At 37.7% G+C, this 27,899-nt stretch overlaps 1 protein-coding gene across 1 annotated transcript in view; it reads left to right on the top strand.

The window, feature by feature from the left end:
* Positions 1 to 27,899, top strand: part of FBH1 (F-box DNA helicase 1) — a 73,895-nt gene that overhangs the window by 7,124 nt on the left and 38,872 nt on the right. The window contains exons 4-13 of the mRNA XM_007935458.2: positions 4,268 to 4,398; positions 4,497 to 4,632; positions 9,903 to 10,093; positions 12,563 to 12,655; positions 13,719 to 13,813; positions 21,951 to 22,119; positions 22,853 to 23,075; positions 23,784 to 23,871; positions 23,955 to 24,041; positions 24,735 to 24,871. Of these exons, the coding sequence (XP_007933649.2) occupies positions 4,268 to 4,398; positions 4,497 to 4,632; positions 9,903 to 10,093; positions 12,563 to 12,655; positions 13,719 to 13,813; positions 21,951 to 22,119; positions 22,853 to 23,075; positions 23,784 to 23,871; positions 23,955 to 24,041; positions 24,735 to 24,871 (1,350 nt within the window). The remainder of the gene's footprint in view (positions 1 to 4,267; positions 4,399 to 4,496; positions 4,633 to 9,902; positions 10,094 to 12,562; positions 12,656 to 13,718; positions 13,814 to 21,950; positions 22,120 to 22,852; positions 23,076 to 23,783; positions 23,872 to 23,954; positions 24,042 to 24,734; positions 24,872 to 27,899) is intronic.

The raw sequence follows: 27,899 nt of genomic DNA, 5'->3' as shown, positions 1-27,899 counted from the left end.
GTTCCTTCAGTGCAGCTTTGACTTCTTTCTTCAGTACCATTGGTTCTTGATCATATACCACCTCCTGAAATGTATAAACATTGACCAATTCTTTTTGATACAGTGACTCTGCATAGTCCTTCCATCTTCTTTTGATGTTTCCTCTGTTTTGCCTGTAGAATCTTTCAACATTGCAACTCAAGGCTTGAATTTTTCCTTCAGTTCTTTCATCTTGAGAAATGCAGAGTGTGTTCTTCCCTTTTATTTTTCTAACTCCAGGTCTTTGCACATTTCATTATAATAATTGACTTTGTCTTCTGAAATTACTCTTTGAAATCTTCTGTTCAGCTCTTTTACGTTGTCATTTTTTCCATATGCTTTAGGTACTCTCCATTCAAGAGCAAGTTTCAGAGTCTCTTCTGGCATCCATTTAGGTCTTTTCTTCCTTTTCTGTCTTTTTGATGATCTTTTGCTTTCTTCATGGATGATTTTTTTTTTTTTTTCATTATGATTTGGGTGAAAGTTTATGGAGAAAATTCATTTTCTATACAGTAGTTCATACACTTTTGTCTCATGACATTGACTGCAATTTCCCACAATGCAACAGCTCCCCGCCCACTTCCTCTCCATAGTTACCTCTGCCCAGTGTCCTTCCCTCCTATGCACTCCTGCTCCCCAAGCTGTCTCCCTGTGCATACACAACCCTGCTATTCTCCCATGATTGTTCTCTCCAGAGTGTATCTGCCTAATGTAAATGTTCAGCTCATATGCCTGTCTTTTGTTTGGCGGGAAGCCACAGGTGTGGGTTCAATTCCAGACCTGAAGGGCAGCTAGGGGCTATAGTCTCAGGGGTTTCACCAGGCTCTTTTAGACCATCAAACCTGGTCCTTTTTTTTTTTTAATGATTTTGAGTTTTGTTCCACATTGTTCTCCTACTCTGTCCAGGATCTTCTACATAGATCCCTCTCCAAGTGGTTGACAGTGGTAGCTGGACCCCATCTAGTTCTTCTGGTCTCACAGTCATATAGGCTGAGGATTGCATTGTGTACAAGTCCCTTGGACTAATTGTTTCCATGTGTCTTTGGTTTTCTTCATTCTTCTTTGCTCTGGACTAGGAGAGACCCAGTGGATAATGTTCTTGATGTCATCTCATAATTCCTCTGGTTTTTGGCCATTGGTGTTCAATGCATCAAATCTGTTCTTTAGATGGTCTCTAAATTCAGGTAGGGTATAATGAAGGTCATTATTTTGGCTCTTGTGACCTTGTTTTAATTGTCTTCAGCTTCAACTTGAACGTGCATATAAGCAGTTGATGGTCTATTCCACAGTCAGCTCTTGGCCTTGTTTTGGCTGAAGATAATGAGCTTCTCAATTGCCTCTTGCCACAGATGTAGTCCATCTGATTCCTGGGTTCACCATGTGGCAAAGGCCACATATATAGCTGCATTTATGTTGTTGAAAAGAGGTATTTGCAGTGAATAAGTTGTAGGTCTTGCAAAATTCTATCTTGCGATCTTCAGCGTCATTTCTATCACCAAGGCCGTATTTTCCAACTACCAGTGATTCATCTTTGTTTCCAACTTTTGCATTCCAATCACCAGTGATAATCAACACATCTTGATTGCATGTGTGGTCAATTTCAGACTGCAGAAGTTGGTAAAAATCTTCAGTTTCCTCATCTTTGGCTTTAGTGGTTGGTGCATAAATTTGAATCATAGTAGTATTAACTGGGAGCTCTGGTAGTATAGTGCCTAAGGCACTTGACTGCTAACCAGAAGGCTGGTGGTTCAAACCCACCAGCTACTCCTCGGAAGGCAGGTTGGGCAATCTACTTCCATAGTGATACCTCCTCGGCAACCCAAGGAGGGGTCGCTATGAGTCAGGTCCGGCTTGATGGCACATAACAACAACAGTATTAACTGGTCGGTCTTGTAGGTATATGGATATTAATCCTATCACTGACAGCATTGTATTGCAGGATAGATCTTGAAACATTCTTTGCGATGATGAATGCCACACCATTCCTCTTCAATTTGTCATTCTGGGCATAGCAGATCATATGGTTATCTAATTCAAAATGTCTAAAACCAGTCCATTTTAGCTCACTAATGCCTAGGATATTGATCTTTATGTGTTCCATTTCATTTTTGACAACTTCTAATTTTCCTAGATTCATACTATGTACATTCCATGTTCCGATTACTGATGGATGTTTGCAGCTGTTTCTTCTCATTTTGAGTCATGCCACATCAGTAAATGCAGGGCCTGAAAGCGTCACTCCATCCATATCATTAAGGTCAGCTCTACCCTGAGGAGGCAGCTCTTCCCCAGTCATATTTTGAGTGCCTCCTGACCAGAGAGGCTCATCTTTGTGCAATATATTAGTCAGTGTTTCATGGCTATTCATAAAGTTTTCCAGTAATATGTCAGACTGCTGTTCATAAGCTTTTCACTGTCCAAATCTTTGAGAAGTGGATGGCTCCTTCTTTCTTACAAGTCTTTCTTAGTCTGGTAGCTCCTCTGAAAGATGTCCCACTGTGGGTGACCCTGCTGGTATTTGAAATACCAGTGGCATGGCTTCCAGCCTCACAGCAATACACAAGCCACTACTGTATGACAAACTGACAGAGGGTGGTGATCCCATAGTTAGTCATAGTACTGATTTGACTTCCTGCCCTTTGTTTAATTTTACTTCTTCCCATTCTGAAATAAAGTTCTCAGGTAAGCCTGATGACTGCCAATGTTTAGTTTAGTTTATATATCAATTAGACCAGCCATTTTGAATAAATCAGAGATACTGAGATTAAATCTCCCTTCAATTACACTTGTTCTTTACTTAACTATGTCAACTGACCTTTTGCATTTATGACAATAGTAAAGAATTTAGTGTCTGACTATTTTGGGCATTAATGATGAACATCTGGCAATAACAAACACTAAGGTGTGAGGTGAGAGTAATGCTGGTTGTGATGGTTACATTTATGTGTCATCTTGGCTGGGCCATGATTTTCAGTGTTTTGGCAATTATGTAATGATGTAGTCATCCTTCATTTTGTGATCTGATCTGCTTATCCTCCATTTTAACATATTGTGGATTTTCACATAGCAACCTGGTCTTTGGGGCCTAATCATGTTTTAATTGAGGAGTGAGTGTGGAAGTTTAAAAATTTAGGGCAGAATGTAAGATGTATAAGTGAGTACAGTAAATTTTTCTTCTAAACACAAAAAACTTTGGAGTAAATTCCATGTCACTCTTATTCCAGTCTTTGCGTGGGATCCTGTCCCCTAGTTTCTGAGAAATATCTTTCTGCTTCTAGATGTAAACTCTGATTTATGTCATAATATTTCTATTTACTGAATGTTATAGATAGGGGTAAGTGAGGGTTTTCTCCATCTTGGTTGGAAAGATTTTGGGAAAGATGTCTCAGCTTATACTTAACTCTTGAAATCTTAGGATGATGCTGTATTTATGATCACCAAGAATGTTGTTGTTAATGTCCCGTCGAGTTGGCCCCGACTCATAGTGACCGCTCCTTGGGTTTCTGAGGCGGTATCACTGTGGAAGTAGATTGCCCAACCTTCCTTCCAAGGAGTGGCTGGTGGGTTTGAAGTGCCAGCCTTCTGATTAGCAGTCAAGTGCCTTAGGCACTATGCTACCAGAGCTCCTACCAAGAATGACATGACACATTTATTTTTAGTAACCTGTCATAGTGCTCATGTTGTTTTATCCTTATTGAACCATAGAGCCATTAATGGCCTGATATTTCAGGTAGGAATACTGAAGCACTGGCTTTTCCCAGATCCTGTTACAACCCCCTTAGTGATATTTAAGACCTCCATGTTTGTCTTAACTTATTATTTCAGCCTACTGCTCACTTTCTCCTCAACACACTTTTGCATTCTATTTACTACAAATGATTGCTATGTCTAGATGACAAACTGCACCTTCCTTACCTTCTGCATGTCATTCTTGTCCTCCCACTCCCACTTAAGGGCCTCTCATATCTCTGTTGTTCTTCAAGGCTTACCTCTTATACTAGCTACTCTTTCCCTTTCATCCATTGAAATTAATCACTATAACAAATTAGTGTTGGGACCAAGATCTACACCCACTTCTCCTAGTTTCTAACCATAATTTATGTTATGTTTCTCACTGATTTACCCAACTTTTGATTTGCAAGCTATAATTGCTTTTCAATTGGTAGAAGGTTATGTATGTGTTTGTGGCCTAATCTTCTTTAAAGTAGTCATTGTATGTATGTTATTATTATTATTTTTAACTATCTAGTTCATTCCTTGGAAAAAGCTATATCATCGATATCTAATGAATGAAGAGCAAGCTGTCAGCAAAGTGGATGGCATCCTCTTGAACTATGGCATAGAAAAGGAGTCAGACTTGTGTGTATTAAACCTCATACGGTAAGTAGTTTTTCTGGGGGACAGTTTTTGAAGTTCATTCCCATATGTTCATATTTATGATCATCTTTCTTATGGATTATTCTGTGAATGTTTTACAGATATACAGCCACCACTAAATACTCCCCTAGTGTAAATCCTGAAAGAGTGCTGTGGAGCTTGAGGGATCATCCCCTCCTTCCTGAGGCAGAGGCATGCGTGCGTCAACACCTACCTGATCTGTTTATTGCAGCTGGGGTATGTTAGAGGCTATGGGGAGTTATGCTGAAGGTGACATCTTTTTTCATTGGAAGAATGTTAGTGACAAAGTCAGCTGAGATTATATTTTCAAAATCTTTAATCTATGAATGCTTTGTTGTGGGTCTCATTGGAGGAATAAGAGGCATTATAATTAGAGTCTTAGGTTGGAAGAAATTTTTTTTAATGTATTTTATCGAAGTATAATTTATGTACAGTGAAATACACAAAACTAAAGTGACATGGGTCAATGCATTTTTTTTTTTTCAATATTCCCTCCCCTCCCCTCCCACCCTTGGCAACCAACAAAGAAAGTTTCTCTCCGTATATAAACCTTTCCTTGACCCTCTACAACAATAAACTAATACTGTATTTGTCCTTCGTGATTGCCTTATTTCAGTCAGCATAATGTCCTCCAAGTTCATCCATGTTATACGGTGTTTTGCAGACTCTACATTACTGTTTGGTGCTGCATAGCATTCCATTGTGACCATAGTTTGGTCATCCACTCTTCTGTTTATGGGTATGTGGGTTGTTTCCATCTTTTAGCTATTATAGATAGTGCTGCATCGAATATGACTGTGCTTATATCTGTTCCTATCCTGGCTCTCACCTCTCTAGGATATATACCAGTAATGGGATTGCTGGGTCAAATGCTATCTCCAATTCCAGCTTTCTAAGGAATCGCCATATTGCTTTCCACAGTGTTTGTATCACTTCACAGTCCTACAAGCAGTGTATGAGAGTCCCAATCTCTCTACATCCCCACCAGCGTTTGTTATTTTCTGTCTCATTGACCCTTGCCATCGGTGCTGGTGTGAGATAATATCTCCTTGTTGTTTTGATTTGCATCTCTCTAATGGCCAGTGATCGTGAGCATCTCTTCATGTATTTGCTGGCCACCTGAATATCCTCCTTGGTGAAGTGTCTATTCATGTCTTCTGCCCATTTTTCAATTGGATTGTTAATTCCTTTGGTGTTGAGGCGTTGGAGTTTTCTATAAATCTCAGAGATTAAGTCCCTTGCCAGATATGTATTAATCAACAAGTATGAATTTGTTGCTGTCATTTTTGTTATGTGCTTTTTCGTGGTGTTGATTTCTTTGTTCCATATAATTTTCTGTGCTCATTTTATTTATGAATTGTGTTGTCACTTCCTTCGTTGCTATTTTAGTATTTGCTAAATATTTGTGCTGGTCTTTTTTATTGTGATGTGAAGTTTTATCATTTTTCTTTGAGGTTACCCTGTGATTTATAGTTTTCTTCCCAAGTTTAGAACTGTCCGTTCTATCTTATAGTTGTCTTGACTTCCCTACCATTTAGAAGTTCTGTAACTGTACATTTTTTCGGCTCTTTTTGGTGTGTAGTTGTCCTCATTTGTCAATTGATGTCTCTGGTTCCCTGTTTACAATCTTGTAGGCTTACTTACTTTGGATATTTCGACGGCTGGGTTGGTATTCTGGTTACCTAGTGCCACTCTGACAAGAAATATACCACAAATGGGATGCCTTAACAAACAGTTATTCTTACAATTTGGAGGCTTTAAGTCCAAGTCAAGTGCCAGGCTCTAGGGGCTGGGTGAAAGCCCCACAACCTTGGGGTCCAGCTCTGCCTCCTGCTCCTGGCCCCCTGGAACTAGAGGAGTTTCTTCACTCATAAAGCTGCAGGCTGCTGAGACTAAGAAGCCCCAAGGTTGATGAATAAAAAGGCATAGTCCCAGTGTTACCAAACCACACGGCAGGCCATTAACTTAAGTCCATCCTAAGTCCCAAGATCAGCAGAGCATAGCAGGCTGCTGAGCAATGACACGGCTACATGCAGGGTCTAAGCGCGCCATAGGCTAGAGACCATTCCCAAGGCTTCTCCTTAAATGCAGGAAACAGACCACATTCCCAAAGGCAGCTACTCAGCTGCTTGTGGTAGATCCCACCATGGAGTTGATTGCCAGGCTCATCATGGGGAATAACTACCACCAGCTGCCCAGCCACTCAACCAGATCCAGCCAAGTTGACACAAAAACATAACCACCACAGTTGGTTTCTGGGTTATGTCATCATGTGTGTTAATGGTCAGTTGTTGTTTGCTGTTGTTGGTTCTCTGTCTAAATGACTCCCTTTAGCATGTCTTGTAAGGTTGATCTGATTTTAACAAATTCCCTTAATTTCTGCTTATCTGGAAATGTCCTAATTTCATCATCATATTTGAGGGACAGTTTTGATGGCTATATAATTCTTGGTTGGAAATTTTTCTCTTTCAGTGTTTTATATATACCATCCCATTGTCTTCTCACCTGCATGATTTCTGCCAAGAAATCTGACCTTAGTCTTATTGGTTGCCCCTTGTAGGTAACTTTTTGTTTTTCCCTTGCTGCTTTCAGGATTTTTTCTTTGTCTTAGGTTTTGGTGAGTTTGATAATGATGTGTCTTGGTGATTTTCTTTTAGGGTCTGTCCTGTTTGGGGTTCATTGGACTTTCTGAATGGATATATTCTCATCTTTCATCATACCAGGAAAATTCTTTTCCAACAAATCTTTTTTTTTTTTTTAAATTGTGATTTGGGTAAAGATTTACAGAGCAAATTCACTTTCCGTACAGCAGTTCACATATACTTTGTCTCATGTCATTGACCACAGTTTACCACAATGCAACAGCTCCCCTCCCACTTCCTTCCCATAGTTACCTCTTCCCAGTGTCCATCCCTCCATACGCTCCTGTCCCCTGAGCTGTCTCCCTGTGCATAAGCAGTCCTTCTTTCTCCCATGATTGTTCTCTCCAAGGAGTGTATCTACTTGAGGTAAATGTTTAACTCATGCCTGTATTTTGTTTGGCTGAAAATCACAGGTGTGGGTTCAATTCCAGACCTGAAGGGCAACGAGGGGCGATAGTCTCAGTGGTTCCACCAGGCTCTTTCGGACCAGCAAACTTGGTCCCCACCTTTTTTTTTTTTCTCCAAATGATTTTGAGTTTTGTTCCACATTGTTCTCCCTCTCTATCAAGGATCTCCTACATAGATCCCCTTCCAAGTGGATGATAGTGGTAGCCGGGCACCATGTAGTTCTTCTTCCAACAAATCTCTGACAATTTTTTCCATGGTTTTATTTGTCTCTTCCTGTTCAGGAATTCTGATTACACGTAGGTTATTCCTTTTGATGGTATCCCACGTGAACCTTAGGCTTTCTTCATTTAGTTTTGATCTTTTTTCTGATTGATCCCTTTCCAGAGAAGTGTTGAAGCATTTGCCTTCAATCTCACTAATTCTGTCTTCCATTGGTTTAATTCTAATTTTTTGCCCATTTAATGTGTTACCTATTTCTGAAAATTTAGTATTAATCTTCTGGATTTCTGTGTGTAGATTTTGTATCATTTCTAGCTTTTCATTTATTTTGTCATTTTGTTTTTGTATTATCTTTTGAAATTGTTATAGGGTTTTCTCTGTGTTTTCCTCCATTTTGTCAGTGTTTTCCTTCATCTGTCTCTCAATTCGTTGAAGGTACCTAAATATAATTCTTTTGATTTCCTTATCAGGAAGTTCCAATGCTACATCTTCCTCAGGGATGTGTTTTGGGTCTGTATCCTGGTCCCTTGTTTCTCCTGCTTTATCTTGCTTCTTTGTGTGGACTGTGATGCTGTGTTGTCTCTGAGGCATTGTGACGTTTTTGTGTTTATATTTAATTGGTGATTGTATGTTGGAATGACTTTGCCCACGATTTTTGTTTTGTTTGTGTGTTATCTGTGTAAGCAGGGTAATGTGCTCCTCTATTCACTGGTTGGAAGCACTTATACACTCACCACCTGTCTCCTTTCCCATTGTCAGCCTCCTGTATGTCCCTGTCGTCCTTGGCAAATGGAGCTTATTTGTAGGTCCCTGGAATCCAAATTAGAATGCTGTCACTTTAAAATCCAAAATGAGCACCACTTTTAAAGATTCAAAATTACTGTGCCCTTGGTCATTTTAATATCGCAAATGGCTGCTGCTTGTAAATATTCAAGATGGCTGCACCCTCGGTCACTTTAAATATCCAAAATGGCTACTGCTTGTAAACATTCAAAATGGCTGCACCCTTGGTCAAAATGTCTGTGCCTTTGGTCACTTTAAATATGCAAAATGGTCACCGCTTGTAAACATTGAAAGTGCCTGCACCTTCCAGACAGCTGAAAGTCCACAGCTCAGGTTGTCTACCACCTTGCTGTTTCCCTTCCTAGTCATAGGTCATCAGCGCAGTTGTCCCTGCAGCCCTTGGAGACCAGGGCTGATCTTTAGGTCAATTCTCAGGTCCAAACACCACTTGGAAATATTCAGGCTGTTGGTCCCATCAGTCCACTGCTCTATCTCTGTACTCACTGTTGTCATTCAGGTATTTCTAGTAGTTGGTGCCTAATCCACTTCTGTATACTTCCTTTCAAAGCTCAGGGCTCCAGGATTATCTTCTATATCTCTGTCAATTGGTTTCTCTTTTCTTTGTTGGAGAGGGTCTGTGTATCTTGTCTGCCTATTTCTCCATCTTACTGGAAGTCCTCTGGAAGGAATTTTTAAAAATATTTAGTATAATTTCCTATTATATTGAAACATGTTCCCTGAAATACTCCTGAAAGGCAGTCATCTAGCCTCTGAACATTTGTATTAATAAGGATTTCTTTACAAAAAAGAAATGCCTTTTTTAAGAGGAAGAGTTAATGAACTTGTAATAATGTTAAAAATGATAAAGATTTATGTCCATTATTTACTATTTCTGTGTTAGCAGTTTTTTAGACATTAGTAAATGAACTATACCATCTATATAATAATCAGTTGACAGCTTAATGCCAGAGAATTGTCAGTTTTGACTTTTTCCCCTAAAGTCTACTGATTTCTTCTGTATCTCCCAGAGTGTCTTGTAAGGTACTCATTTAGTAGTAACCTTATTTTGACATGGTTATTTGTGGACCTCAGACCTCAGACTGACCTGGAGAGGGGTGGGGAAATGAGAGGGAATTGACAATTTCGCAGTGTCATTTCTCTGTAAATTCTGTGTTAGATATTTTACAGATATTTAATTGAAGAACACAGAACTCAAATCCAAAAGTGATGAGAGAAAGGATTCCTGGGAAAAAGGAAAATTTTCTATTGTTTCCCAAATCTCATTTGAGAAGTTTGGACTTAGTTCTGATAATCTGTAGATGATATCCAGACCCCAACTTGGCTTTCTTCGTTGGTTGTCTGGTGTGATTTTGATTAGTTGTAACCTATGTTTTTGGATCTTGTCTCCCATCCCTGGCCCACCTTACTCCACAGGGTGTCAACGTGTGGGCTTTGGTAGCAGCTATTGTTCTCCTCTCAAGTAATGTGAATGACATCCAGCAACTACTCTTCTGCCTCAGGAGACCTAGTTCCACAGTGACCATGCCAGATATCACTGAGACCTTATACTGCATAGCTGTGCTGCTCTACGCCATGAGGGAAAAGGGAATTAACATCAGCAATAGGTAAAGCAATGGAAAGGAGCAAGGAGACACTGAAAGAGTGAAAAAGTTCTGTACTGGATATAAGTCCCAGCTCTGTGACTTACCAATTATAAAATTGGGCAAAAGCCATAAAACTCATTGCTTAATCTCAGTTTCTTCATCTGTAAAAGGAAAGTATTGTGAGGTTTAAATTTAGTAAGGCAGTTACCTGAATTTATTACTGCTTTCTAAATAAAAGGTGCTATATAACCATAAAATATCACTGAGGCAGTTTTTACAGTGAAAGCCTTAGGTGAGTTACCCTTACTTAAAAGAAACCTTCTTTATTCATTTATGGCCACATTTCCCTAGGAAAATGTTAGGATCTCGTTTTCTGTGTTTCACTTTTAGGATAGGCGATGAGGATTGTGGAAAGTTCCTTTTCACCTCATCAGCTTAGGGAAAGACTGTATAGCATGTTGGGTTGTTAATTCAGAGTGATGTTAATGGTTTTACTCCTAGAGTGATGCAATAAGCACAAGTCAGTTTTAATAGGATATGTGCATTTTATAAATATTTTAACACTTATTACATGTCAGATAGTTTACCAGACACAGAGGATACAAAAAGGCAGACAAGATACTTGCTTTCATGGTTCTAGTGTTGGAAAACATTTAATACATAATATGTTAAATGAGAACGTTTTAGTTAGTGATAAGCATTGCCATTAATTACAGCCTTGGAAACCCTATGGGGCAGTTCTACTCTGTCCTCTAGGGTCACTATGAGTTGGAATCAACTCGATGGCAATGGGTGAAGAAGAATGACTGGTGGCACCAGGTGAGCTGTAGCCCACTCATCCTTGGTGAAGTGCAAGGATGGAACATTTATTCTCAGGTATGTCAGAGTATTTGTTATATTTCTGAGTTTGTTTCAGTTCATTGCGTTGAGCTATGACATAATTATAAGACAAATACTCAAATGATAATTAATTTCCTTAAGTGCAAATATGAACCTGCAAATTATCTGCATGTTTATGTGAACATATATGAGGAATGGAAGGTATGATATGTTGATTTTTGTTTTAGTTATATATTTTTTCCGGCTTTACATGGAAGATAATATGACTAGACCCTGCAATGCTTTTACAAAAGATATTTGTTACCTCAGAAAGATTGATGCTTGAAAATAACTGTTCACTCTGGGGATGGGGAGCAGTGCTAATTGGTGGAAGATTCGTGATCAGGGAGATGTGTTTGGGTTCTGTATGAATTGTAGAACCTTTGGAATGCCTTGTGGTGATGTGTTTGATGGTGTACAGTGCTTTTGTTGATTTAAACTTGTAGTCTTTAGTCATCTTCATGATTTGGAGGCTGTCTTATACTCCTTGGTGATATATCTTGTGATTAGTATAGTACATTTCCTTTGGGACCTTACAAGGTAGAATGTTATTCATGTTTCTAAACCAATATTACTTCACAGAAGGAGAGAGACTAAGTTTCTTTTTTTTTTTAAATTTCTTTTTTATTTTTGCAATGTTTCCTCCCTTCCCCTCTCCTCCCACCCCTGGTAACCAACAAAGAAAGTTTCCTTCCATATATAAACCTTTCCTTGACTTTTTATAGTAATGAACTAATACTATATTTGTCTTTCTCTGATTGACTTTTTTCCCTCTGTAATGTCCTCCAAATTCATCCATGTTATGCAGTGTTTTGCAGATTCTACATTATTATTTAGTATTGCACAGTATTCCATTGTGTGTATGTACCATAGTTTGGTTATCCATTCTTCTGTTGATGGGCACCTAGCTTGTTTCCATCTTTGTGCTATTGTAAAAAGTGTTGTGGTGAACATGCATGTCACTTCTTTATGATATATACTTGGTAATGGGATTGCTGGATCAAATGGTATGTCTAATTCCAGCTTTTTAAAGAATCGCCATACTGCTTTCCACAGTGGTTGTATCATTTTACAGTCCCACCAGCAGTATATGAGAATCTCAATTTCAGAGAGACTAAGTTTCAGAAAGATAAGATGATAATATTAAGTTTATGTTGAATAAGAATCTCATTGCTGGAAGCAGAATTTGTTTGTTTCTCATTGGTTCTTAGTGCTTGATTATTTGTCTCTTAAGGTCACAACTAGTGTTCTTGTTCCTCAAAGAGCATTTCTGATCTTTTTCTCATTTTGCTATCATATATGGAAACAAGGCATCTTTCCCAGAGAACTTTTATGAGGTGTAGATATACCATATTCTACTCAAATAATGCACTTTTTACAGTTTTTGCAAACTGAAGCCCCCTTGCACATTCGTTTCCTGTACACACTATGTGCATTATATGCATGGGGACAGTATAAAAATATGGTAGTGAATTTTTTTCTTTCCTTTTTGTCATAAAATGGTAGTAAGTATTTTCTTTTTAGAAATTTGGAGTTTATGCATCTCAGAAAAATTAAGATATAGGCTATAACTTGAATTTGAACATCCCTTAATCTGCTTTTTCCTTTTAGGATTCACTACAACATTTTCTATTGCCTGTATCTTCAGGAGAATTCCTGTACTCAGATCACAAAAGCTAAAGAGGAACCGTCTGTTTGGCCAGGGTATGTATATATATCTACATATATGTGTATGTCCCTGTCTTTGTGGGGCTTTTTTTTTTTCTCTTCTGTACTTCTCATAGGAGCTGGTGGTGTAGTGCCTAAAGCACTTGACTGCTAACCAAAAGGTTGGCAGTTCAAATGCACCAGCCACTCCTCAGAAGGAAGGTTGAGCAATCTACTTCCATAGTGATACTGCCTCAGAAACCTAAGGAGGGGTCACTGTGAGTCAGTCTGACTCCACAGCACATGACAACAACAACAACATCATACTTCTCATACTTAAGGAAAAGAAGTGTTTTATTTTAACAATTTATTGAAGTACAATTTACATGACATAAGATTCACCTGTTTTAAGTGTACAATTCAGTGGCTTTTAGTAAATTTACTGCGTGTTCAACCAGTACATTAATCTGGTTTTTAGAACACTTTTATCACCTGTGTTAGACTGAGTTCTTTAGAGAAACAAAACCAGTAAAGCTTATATATAGAGAGAAAGAGAAATTTATCTTAGGAAAATGGCTTACACACTTATAGAAGCTGGCAAGTTCAAAGTTCTTGGATCAAACGTCACGCTGGAGGCTTTTCCCAACTCACGCAGCTGCAGGGACTGAGGAGCTCAAGGTTGGCAGGCAGTATACTAGCTGTTGACTCCAACGAACGATGAATGCAAGATCTCCAGGCCGAATGGTGGATTGTTCACTCACGGACAGTTGTAGGCAGCACAACAAAATCCTAATCCACAAAAGAGTGTCTCTTTTCCCAGGATGTCCATAAATATACTGGAAGCAGGCCACACCCCTAGGGAAACTCCCTTTCAATGGATTGACTGCCCAAAACATATTCATCTGATCCCACCATGGGAATAACCACATCACAGCTGCTTAAACCACACAGAATTGTGGTCCAGCCAAGTTGACACACAACTCCAGCTATCACATTACCCTAAAGGGGAGGCCTTTTTCTTTTGGTCAGTTTTTATTCATCTGATTTGCCTGTTTGAGTTTTGGACAGTACATGACCTGATCTTTTCTATTTTTTAACCTTTTTTCTGTAATGATTATAGTAAGAAAACAACCATCCAACTTACAAATGAACAACAGCTGATTCTGAATCATAAGATGGAGCCTCTCCAGGTGGTAAAAATTATGGCATTTGCAGGTAAGGGAGCTCACCATTCCAATAGAGTTAGATTCATGATGCAGTGTTCTGCTTTTTTTTTTTTTAAAACCACACCCCCTTCCCTGAGACTTGCCAGTGGGTCTTTACCTTGATTTTATCAAGCAATCTCAGTCAAATAATCTGAAAATCAATTAGCTGAGGAATACTTGCTCTTTATTTTGTTTTTCACCACTTCATTGAGTGTCTGTACTAGAATTCCTGTTAAAACAAATAGTTCAGAGGGATTCAGATTTTGTTGTAGACAGTGCTGAGATTGATTGAGGTAGTCATTTATTATGATATGTGCCCAGCTACTGATTGCTTATGAAGAGGGAGGTCATATTAATCACTTCAGAGGAGTGCCTCAGATTCAGTGTCTCCCTAATTTCTGTAGGTAAAGTCTAGAAGGCCTTCCCGCCATTACTTCTAACCTACATTCTTAAGTCCACCACATCTGTCAGTTTGTCGTACTATGGTGGCTTGAGTGTTGCTGTTAGGCTGGAGGCTATGTCACCGGTGTTTTGAATGCCAGCAGGGTTATCTGTGGTGGACAGGTTTCAAGATGCTTCTAGACTAAGACAGACTTGGAAGAAGGAAGGGTCCATCCACTTCTCAAAGAATTGGCCAGTGAAAACCTTATGAATAGCAGTGAAACACGGTCTGATATATTATTGAAAAACTTTATGAATAGCCCTGAAACATTATCTGATATAGTGCTGGAAAATGAGCCCCTCAGGTCGGAAGGCACTCAAAATATGATTCAGGAAGAGCTGCTGCCTCAGAGTAGAGCCAACCATAATGATGTGGATGGAGTAAAGCTTTCGGGACCTCCATTTGCTGATATGGCATGACTCAAAAAGAAGGAACAGCTGCAAACATCCATTAATAATTGGAACATGGAATGTACGAAGTATGAATCAAGGAAAATTGGAAGTTGTCAAAAATGAAATGGGATGCATAAAGATCAATATCCTTGGCATTACTGAGCTGAAATGGACTGGTTTTGAACATTATGAATCAGATATGATCTACTATGCCAAGAATGATAAATTCATTGTCACAAAGAACATATCAAGATCTAACCTGAAGTACAGTGCTGTCAGTGATAGAATTAATATCCATATGCCTACAAGGAAGACCAGTCAATACTACTCTGATTCAAATTTACCCACCAACCACCAAAGCCAAAGTTGAAGAAACTGAAGATTTTTACCAACTTCTATAGTCTAAAATTGACCACACATGCAATCAAGATGTGTTGATTATCACTGGTGATTAGAATGCAAAAGTTGGAAACGAAGAAGAATCACTGGTAGTTGGAAAATATGGCCTTGGTGATAGAAATGACACTGGAGATCACATGATAGAATTTTGTAAGACCAGCAACTTACTCATTGCAAATACCTCTTATCAACAACATAAACGCGACTATACATGTCTTTGCCAGGTGGAGTACACAGGAATCAGATGGACTACGTCTGTGGCAAGAGGTGATGGAGAAACTCAGTATCTTCAGCCAAAACAAGGCCAGGAGCTGACTGTGGAATAGACCATCAACTGCTCATATGCAAGTTCAGGTTGAAGCTGAAGACAATTAAAACTAGTCCACAGGAGCCAAGATATGACCTTGATTATATCCCTCCTGAATTTAGAGACCATCTAAAGGATAAATTTGGTACGTTGAACACCAGTGACTGAAAACCAGAAGAATTGTGGGATGACATCAAGAGCATCATCCATGAAGAAAGCTAAAGGTCCTTGAGAAGACAGGAAAGGAAGGAAAGACCAAAATGGATATATGAAGAGACTTTGAAACTTGCCCTTGAATAGAGAGTAGCTGAAGCAAATGGAAGAAATGACAAGAGAAAAGACCTGAACAGAAGATTTCAAAGAGTAGTTCGAGAAGACAGAGTCAATTATTATAATGAAATGTGCAGAAACCTGAAGTTAGAAAACCAAAAGGGAAGAACGTACTCAGCATTTCTCAAGCTGAAAGAACTGAGGAAAAAACTCAAGCCTCGAGTTGCAGTATTGAAAGATTCTATGGGCAAAATATTGAATGATGCAGGAAACATGAAAAGAAGATGGAAGGAGTACACAGAGTCACTATACCAAAAATAAAAAGTGGATCTTCATCCACTTCAGGAGGTGGCATATGATCAAGAGCCAGTGGTATTGAAGGAAGAAGTTGAAGCTGCACTGAAGGAATTGGCAAAGAACAAGCCTCCAGGAGTATCCATTGAGATGTTTCAACAAAAGGATGCCGCTCTGGAGTCACTCACTCATTTATGCTAAGAGATTTGGAAGACAGCCACCTGGCCAACTGACTGGAAGAGATCCATATTTGTACCCATTCCAAAGAAAGGTGATCCCACAGAATGTGGAAATGATTGAACAATACCATTAATATAACACACAAGTAAAATCTTGATGAAGGTAATTCAAAAATGGTTGCAGCAGTATATTGACAGAGAACTCCCAGAACTGCAAGCTGGATTCAGAAGAGGACATGGAATAAGGGACATCATCGCTGATGCCAGATGGATCTTGGCTGAAAGCAAAGAATACCATCAAAATAGAAGAAAGAGACAAAATCAACACTTTAAACCAACATCTCCAGCAATTAGAAAAAGAACAACAAGAAAAGCCTAGTTTTTTACTTGTGTTTTATTGATTATACAAAAGCATTTAATTGTGTGGATGCTAACAAATTATGGATAACATTGAGAAGAATGAGGATTCCAGAACATTTAACTGCGCTTATGAGGAATCTATACATAGACTAGGAGGCTGTTGTTCAAACAGAACAAGGGAGCACTGCATGGTTTAAAATCAAGAAGGGAGTGTGTCAGGGTTGTGTCCTTTCATCATATTTATTAATCTGTGTGCTGAGCATATAGTCCAAGAAGCTGGAGTATATGAAGAAGAGCATGGTGTCAGGATTGGAGGAAGACTCATTAACCACCTGCGATATGCAGATGCTACAACTTTGCTTGCTGAAAGTGAGGATGACGTGAAGTACCTACTGATGAAGATTAAAGACTACAGCCTGCAGTATGGATTACATCTCAATATAAAGAAAATGAAAATCCTCACAACGGGCCTGTAAGCAGTTTATGATAAATGGAGGAAAGATTGAAGTTGTCAAGAACTTCATATCACTTGGTTCAACAATCAACACCAATGGAAGTAGTAGTCAAGATATCAGATGACAGATTGCACTGGCCAAAGCTGCTGCAAAAGACCTCTTTAAAGTGCTGAAGAGCAACGATGTCTCTTTGAATAGAAGTGGTGATAGAGGGCATCCTTGTCTGGTTCCTGTTCGCAAAAGGAATGGTTTCAGCCTCTCTTCATTGAGTATAATGTTGGCTGTTGGTTTTTGCATAGATGCCCTTTATTATGTTGAGGAATGTCCCTTCTATTCCTATTTTGCTGAGAGTTTTGATCAGAAATAGGTGTTGGATTTTATCAAATGCCTTTCCTGCATCAATTGATACGATCATGTGGTTCTTTTTTTTTTTGTAATTTATGTGGTGGGTGACATTATTGTTTTTCTAATGTTGAACCATCCTTGCATACTTGATACAAAGCCCACTTGGTCATAATGAATGATTTTCTTGATATGTTGTTGGAGTCTATTGGCTAGGAATTTGTTGCAGATTTTTGAATCTGTATTCATGAGGGGTATTGGTCTATAGTTTTCCTTTTGAGTGATGTCTTTGCCTGGTTTTGGTATCATGGTTATGCTTGCTTCATAAAATGAGTTAGGGAGGATTCCATCCTTTTCTGTGTTTTGGAATAGTTTGAGTAGGAATGGTGACAGTTCTTCTCTGAATGTTTGACAGAATTCTCTGGTGAAATAGTCTGGGCCAGGAGTTTTTTTTAGTTGATAACTTTTTGATGACCTCTTCTGGATCTGTTCAACTTTTCCACATCAGTCTCTGTTAGTTTAGGTAAGTGGTGTGTTTCTAGGAATCTGTCCATTTCTTTCAGATTTTAAAATTTGTTGGAGTACAGTTCATAGTATCCTGATTTTATCCTTTTTATTTCAGTTGGTTCTGTTGTGATGTCACCCGTTTCATTTCTTACTCATGTTATTTGTATTCTCTCCCTCTTTTCCTTTGTTAAATTTGCCAGTGGTTTGTCAATTTTATCGATCTTTTAAAAAAACCAGCTTCTGGTCTTGTTGATTTTTTTTCTATTGCCTTTTTAATTTCTGTTTCATTGATTTCTGCTCAAATCTTTATTATTTCCTTTCTTCTGGTGACTGTAGGCTTTTCTTGCTGTTCTTTTTCTAATTGTTGGAGAGGTTGGTTTGAAGTGTTGATTTTGACTCTTCTGTTTTGATGTGTACTTTATTGCTATAAATTGGCCTCTGATCACTGCTTTTGTGGTGTCCCAAAGATTTTGGTAGGTTGTGTTTTCATTCTCATTTGATTCAAGAATTTTTGAATTTCAATTTTGATTTCTTTTCTTACCCAGTCTTTCTCAAGGAGGGTGTTGTTCAGTTTCCATGTGTTTACTCTTTTTCTTTTGATCTTCTTATTGTTGATTTCTAATTTGATAGCATTATGATCTGAGAAGATGTTTTGCAATATTTTAATGTTTTTAAATTTATGAAGCCTTGCTTTATGGCCTAACATATGGTCTATCATGGAGAATGTTCCATGTGCACTGGAAAAGAACGTATATTGTGCTGTTGTTGGGTGAAGTGCTCTGTAGATGCCTATAAGGTCAAGTTGGTGGATTGTATTGTTTAGCTCTTCTGCATCTTTGTTCAGTTTCTTTCCAGTTGTTTTATCTTTCAAAGAAAGTAGTGTATTAAAGTCTCCCTCTATGACTGTGGAGTCATCTATTTGACTTTTCAACTATTTTAAAGTCTGATTTATGTAGTTTGGGGCTCTTTCATTGGGTCCATAGATATTTATTTTGGTTATATCTTCATGTTCAATTGATCCTTTAATCATTGTATAATGTCCATCCTTGTCTTATATGGTGGTTTTTGTCTTAAAGTCAGTTTGATCAGAAATTAATATTGCCACTCCTGCTCTCTTTTGGTTGCTATTTACTTGATCTTTTTGCAACCTTTGATTTTTAGTCTATTTTTGTCTTTGTCTCTAAAGTGTGTCTCTTGTAGGCAGCATATTGATGGGTTTTGTTTTCTTATCCAATCTGCAACTCTCCATCTCTTGAGTGGTACATTTAATCCATTAACATTCAGGGTAATTATTGATAAGTTTGAATGTGTTGCTGTCATTTTGTTAAAGTGTTTTTTTTTCATGGTGTTCCTGGTTTCTTTGTCCCATATTATTTTCTGTGCTGAGCTCATTATGTTTATGAATCATGTTATCATTTCCTTTGTTGCTGTTGTTTTAGTATTTGCTGAATATTTGTTCTTGTCCTCTTTTTTATTGTGATGTGAAGGTTTATCATTTTTCTATGAGGTTACCATGTGATTTATAATTTTCTCCCTGAGATTAAAACAGTCCATTCTATCTTTCAATTCTCTTGACTTCCTCACCATTTAGAAGTTCTGTAACTACATAGTCTTTTCCCTCTTTTTGTGTGTAGTTGTCCTCACTTGCCAATTGATGTCTCTGGTTCCTTGTTTACAATCTTATAAGCTCATTTTACTTTGGATATATCCATAGCTGTGGTTTCTGGGTTATGTCAACTTGTGTATTAATGGTTGGTTGTTATTTGCTATTTTTGGTTCTCTGTTCAAAAACTCTGTTTAGCATCTCATGTAAGTTTAGTCTGGTTTTAACAAATTCCCTTAGTTTCTGCTTATCTGGAAATCTCCTAATTTCACCATCATATTTGAGGGAGAATTTGCCAGGTATATAATTCTTGGTTGAAAATTTTTCTCTTTCAGGGTTTTATATATACTGTTCCATTGCCTTCTCGCTTGTGTGGTTTCTGCTGAGAAATTAGAGCATATTCTTACTGGTTTTCCTTTGTAAGTAACTTTTTGTTTTTCCTGTGCTGCTTTTAGGATTCTATCTTTGTCTTTGGTTTTCATGAGTTTGATGATGGTGTGTCTTGGGGATTTTCTTTTGGGGTCTATCCTGTTTGGGGTTCATTGGGCTTCCTGATTGGATATATTCTTATCTTTCATGATATCAGGGAAGTTCTTCTCCAACAAATCTTGGATAGTTTTCTCAGTGGTTTTATTTTTCTCTTCCTGTTCTGGAATTCAGTGATATGTAGGTTATTCCTTTTGATGGTATCAAAGATGTCTCTTTGAAGAATAAGGTGCACCTAACCCAAGCTATGGTAGTTTCAGTTGCCTCATACACATGTCAGAGCTGGATAATGAATAAGGAAGACTGAAGAAGAGATGATGCTTTTGAGTTGTGGTGTTGGCAAAGAATATTGAAAGTACCATGGACTGCCAAAGAATTAACAAATCTGTCCTGGAAGTACAGCCAGAATGTTCCTTGGAAGTGAGAATGGCCAGACTTTGTTTGATGTACTTTGGTCATGCTTTCAGAAAGGACTATTCTCTGAAGAAAGATACCATCCTTGGTAAAATGGAGGGTCAATGAAAGCAAGGAAGCCTGCAACAAGATGGATTGACACAGTGGCTGCAACAATGGGCTTAGGTATAGCAAGTATTGTGAGGCTGGATCAGGACCGGGCAGTATTTCCTTCTGTTGTACTTGGGGTCACTATGAGTTGGAGCCAACTTGATGGCACCTAACAACAACAACATTCTTAAATATATTGTGTACTCTTCTCCTGCCTTGATCAGCTAAATTGATCTACTTACAATCTCCTGATGTTTTTGCTTGTTTTCTTGTCCAAACCTTTGTGTATGTTATTTTTTCTCCCTGGAATTCCTTCCTGCTGATTTTCTGCCTGAATGTCTCATTAACAACAACAATTATAACTTGTTAAATGCCTGCTATGTGCTAATCCTAACAACATTTTTAAGATTGGTTAGTCATCACTATTTGATAGATAAAGAAACTGAAGCCCAGAGATCAAAATGACTTGCTGTGGGTTAATTAAGCAAATAAATGATGGAGGCAGAATTCAAAATTGGCTTTTCTATTTTATCCTCTCTCCTTTTTTTTTTTTTGACATTTTTGAATTGACTGTCATCATTTCTGTTTCTTGAAGTCATCTTTAACCATTTGAGTCCTATATGATCTCTGAGCTTTTACTCTAACTAACCATCTGTATTAATTATTTGGTACTTGGATTATATAGTAAGAATAGTCAACATATGTGTTTCATAAAAACTGCCACATCATTTCATTAATCTTCAAAATAGCCCTCTTGAGTAGGGAACAAAGTACTATTTTTCTTTTTTACAGGTGAGAGAACAGGCTTATGGGGTTAAAATGATTCTTAATGTAATAAATGACATCATATGGGACAGAAACCCAGAGTATTTTATTTCCAAATTCATACTCTTTTTTTACTATAATGTGTTACCATTATGCTTTCATTTTGTTCTCTAATTCTTTTATTGTGTTTGTTGTTATTTTATTCCAAACTATATAATAATACAACAATCTTGGTTTATGCTTTTTAGTAAATTCACAGTATTTCTCATTCAGCTGAATGAGTAGTAGGTGCTTAATAAATACTTGTTAGGTGAATTAAAGATTGTATAATTGAATAGATGAATGAATGGTAGAGAGTAGGGCAGATCAGAAAATTCAGAATGAATCAGAAGAATTCTTGCATCTCATTTGCTTGCTCTTGCCCTAGAAGCATAAAGGACACCTCGGCCAAAAATAGGTACGATTTGTTAAGTTCATGCTTATTACTATTTTTAATTATTATAATTAATGTTAATACTTTGATTATTATCTGTATCCTCATAAACCCTACAAGATAAGTATTCACATGTTGCCAATAAGCAAACTATAAAGTTCAGTGAGGTCAAGTGGCTTGCCTTTCATTCAACTAGAATCTGTCAGAGCCAAGATCCCAACAGAGGCTAATCTGCCTTAGAAACTGCTGTACTTTTCACTGTACCATTTTTATCAATACTGAAAAATTTGTTATGGTCTTAGTCTCAAGGAGGAGGTGGGAGGCATGGATAAGGATTCCTGATTAGGATGTCCTTTAGAACATTTTATCCTGACCAAAGAGTCACATCCTTTCTTCTTGGCTTTCACAGGCACTGGGAAGACCTCTACTCTGGTCAAGTATGCTGAAAAGTGGTCTGGGAGCAGATTTCTATATGTGACATTCAACAAGAGCATTGCAAAGCAGGCTGAGCTAGTCTTCCCCAGCAATGTCATCTGCAAAACCTTTCATTCCATGGCCTATGGACACGTTGGGCGGAAGTGAGCATTGTCATTACCATCCTCATTATTATTTCTTATTAATGTTTGTCACAGTACAATCATTATGATCATATATGAATTGTACTTCACAGTGACACCAAGAAACTTTAGTGCTGTTAACTCCATTTATAGGTAGGAATTAAGATAGATTTTGTGATTTATACTTTTAGCCAATAAAGTGTATGTTATTTGCAAATAACAATAAATTTCTGAGGATAGCATTCTCCTTTTTCTAGAGCTGAGGCACAGAAAATCAAAACGACTTGTTTCAAGTCATCACTGATAATGAATGTCACAAATCATGATCAGTTTTAGGCTCTCCTTGGAAGAGTGGGGAGGAGGAGGAGAAACTGATGCAGTACACTCAATTCAAGTTTTCTGGGGCCTTCTGAACTAGCATTACCTTGGATTTGAAGGCTTTCAGAGACTTTAATTGCCCATCTGGGGCCTCTCAGACTCTCAGATACACCTTGGAATAGTAGTGTCTGTCTTGAGCAAATTCTTCTTCTGGGTTTTTATATGTGAATTCCTGAGAGCCTAATGTAAACCATTTCAAATCCTACTCGGACCTTGCAGAAATTCTCTGGCTGGTTTTTTTTTTTTTTTACTTGTATGTGGCGCTTGAAACTACCGTTTGGTGTCATTGGAGAGAATGGGAATGGGATTGGAGGAGACACTACATGCCACGTTGCCTGTAAAGCCAGATATTGTTCATTCGGGCTATGTATTACAGGTACCAATTAAAGAAGAAATTGAATCTCTTCAAGTTAACACCCTTCATGGTCAATTCTGTCCTTGCTGAAGGGAAAGGTGGATTCATAAGGGCCAAGCTAGTATGTAAGACTTTAGAAAACTTCTTTGCCTCTGCTGATGAAGAATTAACTATTGATCATGTGCCTATTTGGTGTAAGAACAGCCAAGGCCAGAGAGTCATGGTTGAACAGAGTGAAAAACTGGTGAGTATCTAAATGTGTTTAGTATTAGGGACCTAAGGGTAAGGAAGAGAAGTTGTTATTTCAGTCTTTACAACTTCAGTACTGCTTGCAGGAGCTTGAAGATGGAGACTCATCATGACAATTGAATTGTACAATATTTTTTTTTTGCTGTTAACAGCACTTGTAGATATTACATTTAATCCTCATAACTTTCTTCCTCATTTAACAGATGAGAGAGACATTGAATGGCTTGTCCAAGGTTATAAGAGTTGTCGTTCTGTCTGCTGGACTTAGAATTTGATCTTATCTAAAGATTGGGAATCCCTTTTCTAATATTTTTAGTGACTGAAATTACGTAGATTTTGCTAGTGGCAGATAAGTTTATTTCTTATTTATGAAGTCTATTTAATCACTTGTCATTCTTTTTATGAATCAACTGTCCGTTGAAATTTATAAAAATAATCCAACTTTTTCTAGCTCATCAGATGGTTTAATCTCTAAGAGTTGTCTTGTCTCTGGGCTTGTTCCTATGGTAACTGTACACTTGAGAGACTCAGCAGTATTAAAAGCTATTGTAGAACCTTTAATAGATGATGTGAGTTGACATCAGTTCACAATACTGTGATTATGCCTTTGATTTGACTCTGTGTGTGGAAAGAAAGTATGATTTCAGTGTGCTGTGTTTTCTAGGGTCTTAAACTGTGAGTTACTGTGTCACTTTCTTTCTAGAATGGTGTTCTTGAAGCGAGCAAACTTTGGGACAACATGCGAAAGCTGGGGGAATGTAAAGAAGAGGCTTACCAAATGACTCATGATGGTATGAGAGCTTTCAAACATTGATATCTTTTAAATGTGACTGCATTAGTTATGAGTTATGACTCTTGCTACTCCTTCTTTTAGGCTATTTGAAACTCTGGCAGCTGAGCAAGCCTTTGCTTGCTTCTTTTGACGCCATCTTTGTGGATGAGGCCCAGGACTGTACCCCAGGTGATAAACTATTCAGGACATCAGTAGTCTCAAATACATAGAAACAACATCATGATTATGTAAGAGGACATATATGTGAAATAAGTTATTATTATTTTTGATAAAGAAGAGGAGCAATGTTAACTATATTACACAGAAATCTTTTTATCTGACTTTGAATTTTAGTAGTTGTCCCCCTTCCCTTCCAAATGGACTTATTTTCTTCCATATGTTTTGCTTAGGTTATTCTTAAAATGTTGACTAGCATAGGTCAGGTTAGAAGAACCAATAGCCTAGACTCATGCTTGAATAGAAAAAAAGTAATCAATTTGGAGTGAAAAATTTGTATTGTATACTTCTCCTGTGCCTCTTAGAGAGTAGACAGTATCATGAGTATGACTTTCTGGGTCATCTTTGGGTTTTATGATACTAGAAGGAAAAGGCAATTTATCTCTTTTTATATATCCCTTATATAGTTTCTTATACTCAATTTTTGTAAGACTAAAGATAATCTGCTTTCCTAGGACTGAATGCTATTTCTTTTGTACCATGATATGTTTGTTTCTTTTCTGTAGGAAAAGACAACTTTGTTGTTTAGTGTGTCCTGGCTTAGCTTTATAAAAGAATTTTCATCCTTTATTAAATATGATTTATTTTTGCTATATGGGTTGCTGTTGCTTCAGATCTCTTATTTTCCCTTTTATTTGGTTGTAGCTATCATGAATATAGTTCTATCTCAGCCATGTGGAAAAATCTTTGTAGGGGACCCACACCAACAGATCTATACCTTCCGTGGTGCAGTCAATGCTCTATTTACAGTCCCACATACTCACGTCTTCTATCTCACCCAGGTAAAAGCTTTCTTTGCTTTTAAGTTCCCATAAGCATGTAAGCAAGCTTTGTATTTCCTTACCCTAGTTTTTTACTATTTGCAGCAACAACAATACGTGCCAGGCACTATGCAAGGCTTTGTGCTAGGTCAATAGTATATAGCAAATTCTTGCTTCTCAGCAGTAGTTCTCAAAGTGTGGTTCTCAGGGGATTGGCTAGATCAAACTGCTTTCATAAATAGTTAATTTGCATTTTTCATTGTGTTGACATTTGCACTGATGGTATAAAAGAGATAGTGGGTAAAATGCTGGCTCCATACCAATAATCAAGGCATTGTCACCAAATTGTCATTGTATTCTTTACTACAACATACTCAGAATAATTAAAAAACAGCAATTCATCTAAGAATGTCCTTGATGAGAAAAGGCATGCACACAGAAGAAGTATTCTTTGATGGTTACCAGAGTTAGGAGGGAAGGGAAAGGAAAGTCATTAATCAGACAGTAGACGCCTGTTCATTTGGATGAAAAAAAACAAACAAACTAAACCCACTGCCATCGAGTTGTTTCTGACGCATAGCAACCCCGATGGGTTTCCAAGGCAGTAAATCTTTATGGAAGTAGATTGCCCCATCTTCCTTCCATGGAGTGGTTGGTGTGTTTGAACTGCCAGCCTTCTGGTTAGCAGTTAAATGCCTTAGGTGCTGTGCCACCAGAGCTCCTTTTGGGTAAAGGGAAAGGCAGTATACAGTAAGGGGAGATCAACACAATATCACTAAGGCAAAGAAGACACTGAGAGGTGCATAGGAGTTACAGACAGCAAAGGTACATACTCAGTCGTGTGTTATAAGTAATAATAATAGCCTACCAGTGGATAAATAGGCATACATGCAAGCTGAACAGGTCTGGTTAAGCATATGGAACTATATCAACAAGCATATATAGGTTTGGTGGTGAATATTTCTACATATATACTTAATTGTGCTGTAAATATACCTATACATATAGTAGAACAAACAAGGCAAAGTTATGAAAACTTCTTAGCCATAACCAAACACCTCAAGAGAATGAGTCATTGGGCTTAAGGGATTAGAACCACAGTCTTGGGGGGTAGCTAGGTCAATTGGCATAATATAGTTCATAAAGATAATGGTCTACATCCTACTGTGGTAAATAGTGACTGACTGTCTAAAGTACAGCTATTGGTCTCTCCCCCTCTGAAGCAAAGAAGAGTGATGAAAATCAAAAAGGCATGGAAACAAAATAGTCCAGAGAACTCATGAACCACATGAACCTCAGCTTCCTTCCTTAACCCTGAGACCAGAAAAACCAGAAAGTGCCTGACCACCACTACTGAGTGCTTTGAAAGGGATCACAATAGAACATCCTGGATAGAGTGGGAGAAAAATGTGGAACAAAACTCAAAATCATAAAAAAGACCAGGCTGATAGATTCTGGTAGAACTCCTAAGGCTATGGCCTGTAGTCACCCTTCAAGCCTGGAACTGAACTCACCCCTTTGGCTTAACTTTCTGCCAAATAGTAGATAGGTCTATAAGGTAAACAGTAGTTCCAGAGAGGTACATACCCCTTAGAACGATCAAAAGGACAGCATTTGCCTGGAGATAAAGCTCAGAAGGCAGGAAGGACTAGGAAAGAAGGGCCATTGGAAATGGGAAACACAGGGAGGAAGTGGAAAAAGTGCTATTACATTGTGAGGATTACAGTCAATATCATAAACCAAAATGTGTATTAATTGTTGAATGAAAAACCAATTTACTCTGTAAACTTTCACCCAAATCACAATAAAAGATTAAACAGAAAAACAAGGCAATAGGGTGTTGGTGAAAGAGAACATGAATAAATAGCTTGGAATCCAACATGAGAAGATGATGACTAAGACAGGATGTAATAAAAATAAAGTCATTAAAGGACAAAAAAATAATGTCCTTGATGAGACACCAGGAATTGTTAATAATTCTTGTCCTTTGAATGCATCTCCACTATTTTGTGTGATGAAGTGTGAAGTACACATCAAGTATTTCTGCTTTATACTGAAGTACAATGTCTGAGGGAAAAAATCCTTTGTGATTGAGTTGCAAGCTGAACTGTCTGCTTTTCTTGTAATATTTTTACATGAGACAAGAGCTGATGGACCAATTCTGGTTATTCAGTGTCAGATGACATTTTCTCAAAAATGAATGAAATGAGTCTGTGACTTCAAGGAAAACAACTGACAGTGTTTGTTGCCAAAGATAAAATTCTCACTTTCAAGTGAAAATTTAAAATTTGGAAAACTTGTATCTGCCACCATGAGCTTGACAACTTCCCATACAGAATTTCATAATGAGATCAATGAAGATGTGAATGTGTGTGAGGGATTTTTTTTTTAAATGCTGAGTTATGAAATGTGTCAATATTCAGAAGAACTGTGCAACCCAGTGATCTAATATTTTCCAAAGGACCATTGCATGATACTAAAAAATTATGCATGGGTAAAATACCCCTTTAAAGGGCAGTGGATTTTAATAAAATAGAGTACAAAAAATTTATTGATGTGGTTTTAGATTCCACATTGCAACTAACTGTTAATAAACTACTATTGTTCAGTTTCAGTGTAATATCAACGAATAATATTCTTGATTATCTGAATAGGCTATTAAACATTCCTTCCTTTTTGAGCTACATATCTGTATGAGGCTGAATATTCTTCATATACTTCAATCCACACAAATGTCACAACAGAGTGAATGCAGATATAAATATGAGAATACAGCTGTCTTCTATTAAGCTAAGCATTAAAGAGATTTGCAAAAATGTAGAATAGTGCTGTTCTCACTATTTTTTTTAAACTATAGTTACTTCAAAGATGTTTATGTTGTCATAATACAGCTATTGTTTTTAAATGAATTAAGTATTTTTAAAATTTGTGTTTAAAATTTTAAAATATTTTTTAGTGTCTAATATGGTAAAAGGAGCTCTGGTAGCATAGTGCCTAAGGCACTTGACTGCTAACCAGAAGGCTGGTGGTTCAAACCCACCAGCCACTC

The sequence above is a fragment of the Orycteropus afer genome, unplaced genomic scaffold (genome assembly GCF_000298275.1).
Source record: "Orycteropus afer afer isolate SDZICR_OR568_19922 unplaced genomic scaffold, OryAfe1.0 scaffold00028, whole genome shotgun sequence".
NCBI lineage: Eukaryota > Metazoa > Chordata > Mammalia > Tubulidentata > Orycteropodidae > Orycteropus > Orycteropus afer.
This window is presented reverse-complemented; position numbering and strand designations above follow the sequence as displayed.